The sequence below is a fragment of the Plutella xylostella genome, chromosome 19 (assembly GCF_932276165.1).
Source record: "Plutella xylostella chromosome 19, ilPluXylo3.1, whole genome shotgun sequence".
NCBI lineage: Eukaryota > Metazoa > Arthropoda > Insecta > Lepidoptera > Plutellidae > Plutella > Plutella xylostella.
This window is the reverse complement of record NC_063999.1, coordinates 8,874,447-8,886,583: the sequence shown is the minus strand read 5'-3', so window position 1 is coordinate 8,886,583 and position 12,137 is coordinate 8,874,447. Positions and strand designations below refer to the sequence as shown.

The 12,137-nt window shown below is 40.1% G+C and overlaps 1 protein-coding gene across 1 annotated transcript in view; it reads right to left on the bottom strand.

The window, feature by feature from the left end:
• Positions 1–12,137, bottom strand: part of LOC105388627 (ATP-binding cassette sub-family A member 2) — a 39,434-nt gene that overhangs the window by 26,647 nt on the left and 650 nt on the right. Inside the window, 12 exon segments of the mRNA XM_048627944.1 lie at positions 355–509; positions 1,573–1,705; positions 2,234–2,373; positions 2,719–2,866; positions 3,156–3,301; positions 4,454–4,612; positions 5,127–5,355; positions 5,655–5,819; positions 7,419–7,504; positions 10,750–10,885; positions 11,605–11,705; positions 11,926–12,058. Coding sequence (XP_048483901.1) covers positions 355–509; positions 1,573–1,705; positions 2,234–2,373; positions 2,719–2,866; positions 3,156–3,301; positions 4,454–4,612; positions 5,127–5,355; positions 5,655–5,819; positions 7,419–7,504; positions 10,750–10,885; positions 11,605–11,705; positions 11,926–12,058 — 1,731 coding nt within the window.

Here is a 12,137-nt window from a genome sequence, read left to right as displayed (position 1 = left end):
GGAGATAAAATAATGTGATAATTTTCATGGTAACTAATGAGATAGCGCTAAATAGATAAGTAACTTGAGTAAATATAACAAGAGAAAGATATAATCTAATTGGGAACTACCTATACTTAGCATTACGTTAGTTCGAAAGACGTGCGACGCCATTGGTTTGTGCTATGCCACGCAACGCCATGCTGCGTGTTGTCATTGCTCCGCGTTATACCGTGCGGCCGCCATTCGTCTATTGCTCGGACACGCTCTAAATTCTCTCTTTTCATGCGAGCTGTCTATATGGCCTGACATTATTATGCTGGCTGCTTCTTTCTTAGCTGTCTAGTTTGGGGTTAGATATATATTTCCCCTTACCATAGTAAAGAACATGACATGCTCTAGCACAGTAAGATCAGCTAGGAACATGTTCTGTTGCGGACACAGCCCGATCAACGAGTGCAGCGCCGCGCGCTCCCTCACCGAGTGGTGGCCGTGTACGTAGACGGAACCGGATGTCGCGTCTTGCATGCCTGCGGAGGTGAAATAAATAGAAATTGAAAAAAATTAAAGAAACTGGAAAGTTTATATACAATCGGACGGTAGGAAATAAATTGGAATTGAAAATATATTAATAGAGACTGGTAGTTACTACAGAATCGCACACATTATAACGGGCCGCATCATACCAAAACACTTATTATAAAAAGGCCTTAGGCCTTTTGTGAGAGGGTGTTTTTATAACTATCTCTTCCCGTAGGTTTCACATCACCGTAAAACGTTTTCCAGTAAGAATTTCGGTATAAAAAGTAGCCGGTTGACAGCATCCTACATTCAATATTTTATAAAAATTTTAGAACCCTGAATCATCACTATAAAACGAAGAGTTGCCATGCCATCGGTATGTGTAATGCAATGCGATAGAGCTTTGGTTAGTGCAGTCTTCAAAATAGTTTCAGGGATTTAACAGTGGCGAATTCCGACCCATCTACAGTCATACACACATACACATATTACAATTTAACAACCCAAAAAAGGAGGGTAAAGAAATCGTACCAGTAATGATGGAGTTAAGCGTGGTCTTCCCGGCGCCATTGTGCCCGAGCAGCACCGTGATCTCGCCCTTGTATATGTCGAGAGTGACGTTGGAGAGCCATGCCAATACTCTCAATAACGCTCTATTATAATTATATAATTACCTCCAACCCCAAAATGCAAAAAGGGCCACACACACTACAACTTAAATCACCTAATTTTTTTTCTAGAGAAGCAATAATACACACCAGTGATAATGGAGTTAAGCGTGGTCTTCCCGGCGCCGTTATGCCCCAGCAGCACCGTGATCTCGCCCTTGTATGTGTCGAGAGTCACGTTGGACAACCATACCACTACCCGTATTTATCGCTCCAGTCTTAGGGTCCATGCGTATCAAAATTATATCTCCTTAACAATTTTTTAGAGAACCAATGATTTTTAAAAGAAGAATGCGCCTGTCAAAACATTTTGCTTAAATAAACATAATCCCCGCGCGCTGACCCTAGATCAAATATAGAAAAAATTATGACAGATATATCAGATTTTAGCAACAATACACACCAGTGATGATGGAGTTGAGAGTCGTCTTCCCGGCGCCATTATGCCCGAGCAGCACCGTGATCTCGCCCTTGTATATGTCGAGAGTGACGTTGGAGAGCGCGCGGAACTTGCGCCCGTACCACGACCCGTATTCCTGGAATATAGTATAAAATGATTAGCAACAGAAAACTAAATTTAATTTAACGAATATACAGGGTGATTGGTAAGTCTATGTATTCTTTTAAATAGGTAATTTTAGAGTAAGGCATTTCCAATCGATTTTATAATTTAATACACAGAAAGTAATTATGTAGTTAATACTGGATGACATGGGCTCGCTCCGAGTCTGGAGAGATTTTTGCCTTTGTGTTCACGCTTGGAATGCTGGTTGAAGATATTACACGATCGAATACTTCACATGCAAGACTTGTCCCGAGAGCAAATACTTGTCTAGATCGGCGATAGAACCCGAATCACTGGGCATCGGAATTCGGATTCATACTTACCTACTAAGCACTTCGCCATACGGCCGTACATAAATGAAATGAATTTGTACTATATTGGTATTGTAAAAATTTTGAAAAGTACAGTCGGCCACGGCGATGTTGAAAAATCGGGTGTCTAATGCAGTTTTTTGCTCTTGTCAATCTCTTATCAGTCTTGTCTCATCAGGCGACTGTACCTTAGTGACGTTATTGAGCTTGATGCCCACGGGGCGGTCGGCGGGCGGCTCGAAGTAGCTCGGGTCCGGCGCCGCCACGCGGTCCTCCTCAGAATCCGCCTCCGACACGGGCGCGGGCGTCACCGGCGCACACCAGTATACTTACTGATGGTGACTTTAAGACTTCAAGTACCTCGCGTCTGCTGTTCGACTGATTTATATATAGTGGCATGGGCGCGCTCCGAACCCGATCAAAACTGCAATATGTCGCCATTTTGATTGATAGCTGAGACAGTAGCCAAGGATAGAGGGTTGTTGCGCTCCTTTACCACCAACAAGCATTAGCTTTTAGCAATCCTTAACAGCATCGCTCGCTTGTCAAATCTGACGTAACTTGTATCAATCTGACATATGTAATACAACAGGCGAGCGGTGCTTATAGATTGTTAATTTCTAGCGTTTCGGTGGTAGTATATTGTCTTTAGTGGTACGGTAGCTATAGGTACGTACCTTGGTGACATTATTCAGCTTGATGCCCACGGGGCGGTCGGCGGGCGGCTCGAAGTAGCTCGGGTCCGGCGCCGCCACGCGATCCTCCTCAGAATCCGCCTCCGACACGGGCGCGGGCGTCACTGGTGCACGCCAGTAGTCTTTCTGTAATAAAAAAATATACAGGGTTTCGCAAAAGTATAAGCCGAACGGAGGTGACTCAGGCGGTAATTCTGAATAAGTGTTGTTCTACGAATTTTGGAACTTAGATAAATTATTTTAGATTCGAATAGAATGGTAAACCAACGAACTAGCACGGTCTATGACACACTGAGCTAGTGCGGCCAGGGAACAGCTAGGGGGCGATCATATAACAATATACAGCAAGTTTTCAAATTCTTCTATCTTTTTAGCCTTCTTTAACTGTCTATTATAAAAACAGCTTTATACTCACTCTAAACAGAAAGTTCCAAGGCAGCGGCACTCCATACTGCCCCGGCAGCACCTTGCTCGCGTACCAGGCCAGTAGAGCGTACACCGCGCCCTGCACTATGAGCGCTAGGTACAGGTCGTACACTGTTGACAGTGTCGCTGGGGTATCTGGAATAGAAGGGGATAGTTGGTTATTGGAGTTTAACTTAAAGGGTTTACTTGAGTGACATATTTTTAAGGAATAAGAACATTATGACGACATAATTTAAGGTTTACACAAATTATATGTGACAGTACAAATATACCTAAGCAGGAACTGTTCTTTTTTGATGTTGGTGCGGTGACAAAGTAATCTGAAGAAATATGGCACCAACTTCAAAAAAGAACAGTTCCTGCTTAGGTATATTTGTACTGTCACATATAATTTGTGTAAACCTTAAATTATTTCTTACATTTTAGTGGTTTTTTGAAGTCGGTTTTTTATTTTTTTAATTATTATTTTATAGTTTTTAGTTTATTTGCAATAATTTTTAATCAAAAGTAAGATGCAAATGATACTAAAAAGTCCTACTAATCAATACGAATCATTCAAGTCTAAACACGAGGTAGTTGCTATATACCGTTGAGTTCCCTTGACTGCCTTCCGTTTCCATCATCAGATCAGCTCAAGGTCACCATCATATTTTTTTGTTATAAGAACTATATTTACGTTCTTAATTTCATTAGAATCGGTTAATATGTGTCCAAAATGGAAATTCATACCCTGTTTTTACCCCTTTACCCACCCTTAGGGGTGAGATAAAATTCTGAAAAAAAATGGGACCACCTGGGAGCTCAACGCAATACAACAAAAAGAATTTTCAAAATCGGTTTATAAACGGCGGAGTAATCGGTGAACGTAAAAAAAAAAATATCCCGACGAATTGAGAACCTCCTCCTTTTTTTGAAGTCGGTTAAAAATATCTGCTAAAATAGCTGACAGCACTCAGTTTGAGGCTGCTGGCTCCGAGGGAAAGCCTCGAGGCACGTGGCAAGATTCTACGGACGAATATAAACTTCATCCAGGCTATGCCAACCTCCACGGTCCTGTGCCACGCTCGTCCAGTTTCAAGAAAACAGCGAAAAGCGGATGACTCGCATACACTATGCTTACGTCTGTAATCCCCGAAGGGGTAGTCAGAGGTGACTCGCTAGCGAGTCACCCGCTTCTTGCTGTTACATTTGTACTCACTTGATAGGTCGCGATCCGTGTGTGGCCGTTTTAGAATGAGTACAATACACATTATGTAATTTTACAACGCATAAAGCTTTCTTCCTCACCAGTGAGCTCCGCCGTCCGTAGTCTCGGCCAGAACCGCGTGTTGGGCATGTGCGGTAGCGCGATCAACACGCGCGGCCGCTCGTCCGCCGTCGTGGTGAGGTACGCCACGAGGAGTAAGCAGTAGTACACTACTAATGATATGGAGACCAGGTGGGATTCTGTGGGAAGAGATGAAGAGTTTAAGCCGTTTTAATTTGTGAATTCATTTTAGTTTAAGATTTGTAAATGGTCGGCGTGTGGACTATAATATAAGATACCTAACTTAGTGGACCTCAACACAAGCAAGCTTGTGCTGAGAGAGATGTCGATGTCGGATAAGCGGGAAACCCGACTAGTGGTGGTGGTGGACTAGGCCCAAAACACTTCATTCATTGGAAGGAAACCCGTGCCCCAGCAGTGCGGACGTGATGATGATACCTAACTTTTTCAAAGATATGCATTCGACAAAATTTGCTATACCTACCTACTATCATTGCTAGATTCGGTAGTATTGACATTGAAAGTTATGACGTAACATTGGACGAGCCAATGAAAACAAAGCTACTTCTCCCGCCACTTTGTAAGGATTCCGACCAAGCGAGCATTATATTATTGTTTTCATTAAGCCGCTACCTACTTTTCTGTATCATCATTTGTAATCGGTTTCAAAGTTATTATTCAAAACATACTCACGGCTCTTAATAAGGTACGACGCCAGAAAAGCCATCGCTACGATATTGTAATACAGTAGCAGTAGAAACACAAACACTATCGACCAGTGCGTGGTCTGGACTAGCGAGTTTTCCGTCACCGTCAGCAGTACAGTCGCTATGACGGAGAATATTATCGCCATGGGTGTCGCGTCTATTATGTAGGATAGAGCTATCGTTGATCCCTTTACGCCGGCCATTTTGATTAGTTCCTGCAACGAAATGGTGTCGATTAGTTTAGTTGTTTAGTGCGGAAAACAAAGGAACAACGACATCTAGTGCGAGTTTCCCTCATCTTAACGCCCTTGTCTAAATAAAGCGTGGAATGTTATTAGTTTCTTTTGCCAGGTCATATAGCCAGCCGTATACCAGATATACTGGTCAACTTTTATTATGAAACTAAACAAATGGAAGGTTATTAATAGAGTGGGCCATCTGCTTTCTAATACGTATATATTACTAAACTTATAAAAACATATGAACAGCGCTATCTAGCGGCGGGCGCGCTCACCTGCACGCCGCTGGCTCGCTCCTCGCTGAGCCGCACCACCACGCCCATGAACACTAGCGCCAGGCACGCCGCGGCCAGGAACTGAACTAGCACGTAGCGTACGACGGTCATCGCCATCTCAGCTTGTATTACCTCGTTGTGCGGGAACTCTTGCACTTGGACTCTCTGCGGATGGGATAATAATACTTTGTAAGCGCATGCGTTTTTACATCGTTCTAGTAGTAACGAGTAATCGTTGTCGCGGGAGAGTCGTCATCTACCGGTAAAAGCGTGTACCTACTAACTCCGCGCTATAAAAAAATCATGGCGTATATTTTTACTGCTCGAAAGGTTTTAAGTCGTCTTGAATCTCAAGGGAGGCGTTGAAAACTTTGAGTTATAATTATTCTACTGTACAATTGTGTGTTTTATGGCAGAGGCCGGATTTATACTTTTCGGTGTGTAGGGCCTAAGCACGGAGGTATAAATTGGATTGGATATTAAAAAATAAAAACGATAAATTTATATAAAAGACATTTATATGGGAACAGTATGTTACACGTCACTAATGTTCATGAAAAGGCTCATTTACGGCTTTTAATTACATTTTAGGCACTCATTAGGTATGCATAGGCCAACTATTTACACCATCAATTGCATTGAAAGATGTTACGCCATCCTAACTAATATTATAAATGCGAAACTAACTGTGTCTGTCTGTCTGTCTGTCTGTTACTCTTTCACGCCAAAACTACTGAACGGATTTGAATGAAATTTGGTACACATACGGTCTAGACCCTGGGAAAGAACATAGGCTACTTTTTATCCCGGAATTCCCACGGGAAAACTTTTTAAGGCGAAGCGAAGCGCGCGGGAACAGCTATTTATATATAAGTGTGTATACTGATGTATACTAGGGTTATAAAATTAAAGATAGGTTTACTCAAACTATCGATTATTTCGTCCTTGACTTTAACCTTTATGAAACATGTGGTATGTTTACCTATTGATTTTACACGGGGCTTAGTTATGTATCTACCTACCTACTTCACTAGTGTGTGAATAAATATTTATACTTTTGCTTGTGAACTCATAACTAGGAAAGAACAGTTCAAACATTTCACTTCGAAACAGTAATAACAGTCAAATAAAGTTTAGTAAATAATGTATGTATTACAATCTGATAAGTAGACCGCCGTCACAGTCTAATAAACCCTGGGTTGATGACACTGGAAGTTGGACAGTTAACATTTGGGAGGCCATTTTCATTTTTGGGAGGTTCATTATTCATTCAATATTTAAATACTTCATGGGAATACTACCACATGTGGGACTATTTCCTTATCCATACCAATACAATGTTGACGGAAGATTGGAAAACTATATATGTACAGTCAGCAAAGAGATAAGACTGCACCCAGTTACGAGTTATTACTTATTTATTAGATGATATAAATAATAGAGAGGTTGTGTGGATGTATCGATTACATATTCAACAACTCATCAATTTTTCACCTTAATTTTTTTACTGTTTGCATTGCGGGGTGGATGTTTCTCTTCTTCTAAACCAACCCAACTCACACTCAATGAATCAGTGTGACTGTATCAGACCGGGTTGCACGCCATATATATCGACGTAAATTAAATATACTCGTGTAATTCCCGTTACATCAATCACATGGCAGTATTTACCGCTATTCACAATATAGAGACGTTTATCACCGTCGATAATGGTGCTGTGCATCGGGGACAGGAAAGAAAGAATATAATAAGTGGTTTGGTTACCTGTCGCAATGGGGACCCCCGACGTAGACTGATGTAGCTGGAGTCTATGGCCCACTGCACACGCATGAACGGCTCGTAGATTATACCTGCAAATTCATACATAGTTTCGTCACCAGGTCATCACAGTGTAATATTGAAAGAAGTAATGTGCAGCAAAGGAAGATAGTTCCCTTCTTAGGTCGCCTTTCCAGCAGAGATGATCTATGAAAGAATGGTTCCCGCCAATGCTATGCTATGTGACCCAATCAAATATCAAATGCATTCATAGCAACGCTGTAATAGCATATATCTGGTACCCTTATTCTTTATCGCTGTAGTGTCGGTACAAATACTAGTGCTGAATGATGGTGCTGAAGGGATTAGCCAAGCCAGTCGCATGCGAAGGAAGTCCCTATAATACGTTTACATGTTAGGTATTATAAGTAGATATCGAATTCGATCATTATAAAATGACCTGTATGATATGATAATATCTGCCAATTAAAATATTTTGTTTTACTGGGTACTAATTTAGTACGGTCAGGTGCAGAGAAACATGACCCCCCTCTCATAGTAACAATGCTTCTGAGTGGGGTCAGGTTTCTCTGCCCCTTACTGTACCTAAGTACAGAGGAAGTAAGATTGCGGCCGGAGCGATGTTTTGTAACAGCTAAAACTACATGGATCCGGTCGCTATTGTTTCATCGCTACATCATATAATATTGCCTGAATGTTTTTTATACAACGCATAGTACCTATATTATGTATCCAAATACGATACAGTAATGTTTTGAAGATTAAAAAAATACATTAAAATTTCACCACAATTTTACTACACTGTATTTTAAAATGCTTTAGTAGGTATGTAATAGTCATATATAGAAGGCACAAGTTAGTCATAGTTTACCTATGCACTATGCGAAGCAAATCAAGCTATTGTTTATCTAATGTATTGCTAATGGTTCGTGTAATTACTATATAGGTAGTCGAATTGTCTGAGATCTGAGCGGCGGCGGGAATCGAATCTGGTACTCACGGCGCACTAAGTACTAGTGGAGGTTAATATAACATATAGCTAAAAAACATAGCAAGTGATTTGCTCGCAACGAATAGCATTCGCTTTATGAACGCGCAAATGCTGCTATAATTATAACGCGACGCGCCCTCGCGATCTTAGCTCGCAAAATTGGACAGCGTCTGCCCGCGGCCGTTGCCACGACGCTACTGCTAGAAATAGCGGAGCGGCTCCGCTATTTCTCGCAGCCGCGAGACGTGGCGCGCGATAACCGCGCAGGCGATATTCACTTGCTTTGTAGCGTCTCGCTCTCTCAACGGTGCAACGTCGCGCGACTCGCGTGTGAGAGAGCGAGACGCTGCGAAGCTGCAAGCTTCACTACGCAATAGCGCTCCGCTATCTGCTGAAATTAGCTCCGCAGTCGCGATTTGGCAACGGCCACGGGTGGCCGCTATGCTAATTGTGCCTCGCGCAACGTTACGAATTACGATCGCGTTGTTTGTTTTGTTGCATTTGCGTGCTGTAAATAAATATTTGTTAATATACATAATAATAAATAGTTTAAATAGTAACGTATTAAAATAGGTATAGTGTTTATTTAGGTTTAGTGTAAAATTGAAAATAAATAGTGTTTGTGTAAGTGTAAATAGGTACTTTCTAACGGACAATTTGGTTCTGAGGACAATTTCGTATTTTAAATGTTTTGTGATTGTGTGTGATTGAACTTTGACTGGACAATTTACCTATCTTTACTTTGTTTTGTGTAAATAGTTATTGCAATTAAAGAACGTTTGACAATAATTCATAAAAATGAAGAGAAACAGTGATGTGCCATTATAGACAGTCCTAAGCCTGTAAAGTATGAAGGAAAGTTCATTGGTTTTTTCATCAATTTTTTTTTTCATCAATTTTTTTTTTCATCAATTTTTTTTTTGCTCTTCAATATCGTTATAACGTAGCGGATTAAATAACCTGCTATAAATGTGTAACATAGCGTCTGTAGCGTGTTATCAAAATGTAGCCGTTTTTCCCACCACTACTAAGTACAGGAGAGCTATATTGCTTGACAATAATAGAAGTTTCGAAACCCTTCTGCGCTAATCACGATTCTATCTATCTATTCGTCAGGCAAGAGTAAACCGCCCGCTTCGGGAATAATTTACTTTAGGTTTTCCATAAAATAAATACTTAGCAGTATTTTATTCATTGTGTAGTTTAAATTATATCATGTAGTTAGCCACTAGCCAGGTGTATGAGTGTTTGCGGTCATTAAAAAGATAAAATCAGTATGTTGAACGTGCCCAGCGCAGTAGTCACTAGTCACATACATGCTATGGTTATCTGAGTGGCAAATATGCAATATGGATTGCAAGTGGACAGTAAACATATACAATACAGGGCGTTGCAAAAATAATATACTTAGTAACTTGAAACTTTGTTGGTCATATGACTTTTAACGATGCAAAGTGTTTTTTTTTTTCCACGAATGAATTAACTATAAGTACCACACGAAAAAACCTTAATTAAGTACATATATTCTTTTTGCTGATGTTCTCTGTATGAACATAGTGGCATCTTTTACTACAGTACTTGAAACTTTACACTGTAAATAATTTGTATGAACGGGCTTTGCATATTTGTATTTTAGTAGTTGATAAGAATAATGAGTCATGCTAAAGTCTTATTTCCATTTCTAAGAAGGGATGTATAATAGTTTTATCAATGGTTCTGTAAATAGACCTATTGTTTTTAATCTAATCAGTTTCTATGTATTTTTTATAAATACATACTTTGAGATATTATGTAGGCATGCAACCTATCAACCGAACTACAATTAATGTCCATTACTTTTCTATACTTAAATGTTATTTATCTATCATTCATAGGTAACTTTCCTATTAATTATGGCTATTTGTTCCACACATTTGTTGCAAAAGCACGATGTGAGACTGAGACCAACAGCCTCCAAGATAATAGCCAACCTCCGCAGTATGGCACACAATGTTAACATTTTCTTTCCTTAATTTTTCCTATCTATGTGATTGTCAGGAAGACATTACTTTTTAGTAATAAGGCCGCCAATTGTGCTAATTACTTTCTGTTGTATGCTTCTTCTGAAATTATTTCTGTTTGTGTGCAATAAAGACTATTTTAAACTATCCATTTTTATTTATAAACACTTTATTGTATACTATAGATAGACACAGTTACAAAAACAAGACTTAAAAGTAATGTATCAAGGCAAGGTAATGTACAAAGGCGGGCTTATTGTCAAGAAGCAATTTCTTCCAACCAACCTTTTATCTTTTATGGCACTTGTAGAAGACTAAGACTCACCAAAGTTCTCATGCGGTCCGTTGCTCTCGTCCAGTGCCTCGTACACGTGCGTCATGAAGTTCTCGTTCATGCGCAAGGTGTAGGAGAGCCTGTCGGGAAGCCGGCCAGCGCTGGAGTTGGGACTCAGGAACTCATCCTGTGAGGAAAACAACATTGAACACAAGATACAACCAACTAATATTATAAAGGCGAAAGTTTGTGAGTGGGTGTATGTTTGTTACTTCTTCAAGTCAAAACGGCTGAAGCGATTTTAATGAAATTTGGTATGGAGTTAGCTGACACCCAAGATTAATGCATAAGCTACTTTTTATTGTGGAATTCCCGCGGGTTAACATTTTAAGGCAAAGAAAAGCTCGCGGGAACAGCTAGTACCTATATACATATTATTATATGCTCATGACTGTAATCCCTGAAAGGGTAGTCAGAGGACCTAGGTGAGATGCAAGTGAGTCCTTTTTGAGACTCGCTTTTCGCTATACATTTGTAATCACGTGATAGATCGCGAGCCATATCACCGTTTTTTTGTGAGTACAAAGTAATCAGGGTACACATCTAGAATCTAGATGTGCAGGTTTCCTGACAATGTTTTCTTCACCAGCGATGGTATATATTGTACTTAAATTTCAAATAAAGCACCGGGATTCGAACTTCATATCTGGCGTGAGAAGTGGGCACTTACCCGACTGAGCTACCACTGCTCTACTTTTTTATTTATTTATTTAAATAAGGAACACCAGAACACCATACTTTGAATAAAAATTGTCAGCAATTCCATTATAATTTTTTTCTACCCTCTTTAGTTGCCCATAGCAGCAATGATAGCTTCTGGGTTCATCAACATGCAGGAGTACTTACCTCAAATATAACAACAGCTTCATCCAGCCGGAGATTCTTGATGCGATCATCCAGAGAATCCTCAGATGGCACCGGGTAGCACGCTCGCCTTTTCCCGTGATCTGTTTCCATTAAAACACAACTAAATTAAATAATAGTGTAAATTACTGACTATGCTATTCTTTATTTTTGTTACAATGTGTAACTGCAATATTAAGTATTTTTTTCTAATCTTCAAAAGTTTGGAGATATCTTGAGCATAAAAAAATTTATCCAGGGCAGGGTGGTAGAGTTGTGTGACACCACTTCCATATCAAAAGTTTAAATTATGCCTAAATTTACCTGGCGCAGAATCAGTGACATTCATATAAAGAGAGTAGCAGGCCAGCTCCATGACTTCCCTGGTGAGTACATTGTCCGGGTAGAAGAAGATGGTCTGAGGCATTGGGGTTGCCAACATCAGATCCACTGGCTCCTGTGAGAAATACAATACAATTATCTATATTTGCAACAAAAGGAAATAATAAATAAACTACTTATAAACATTAAACATT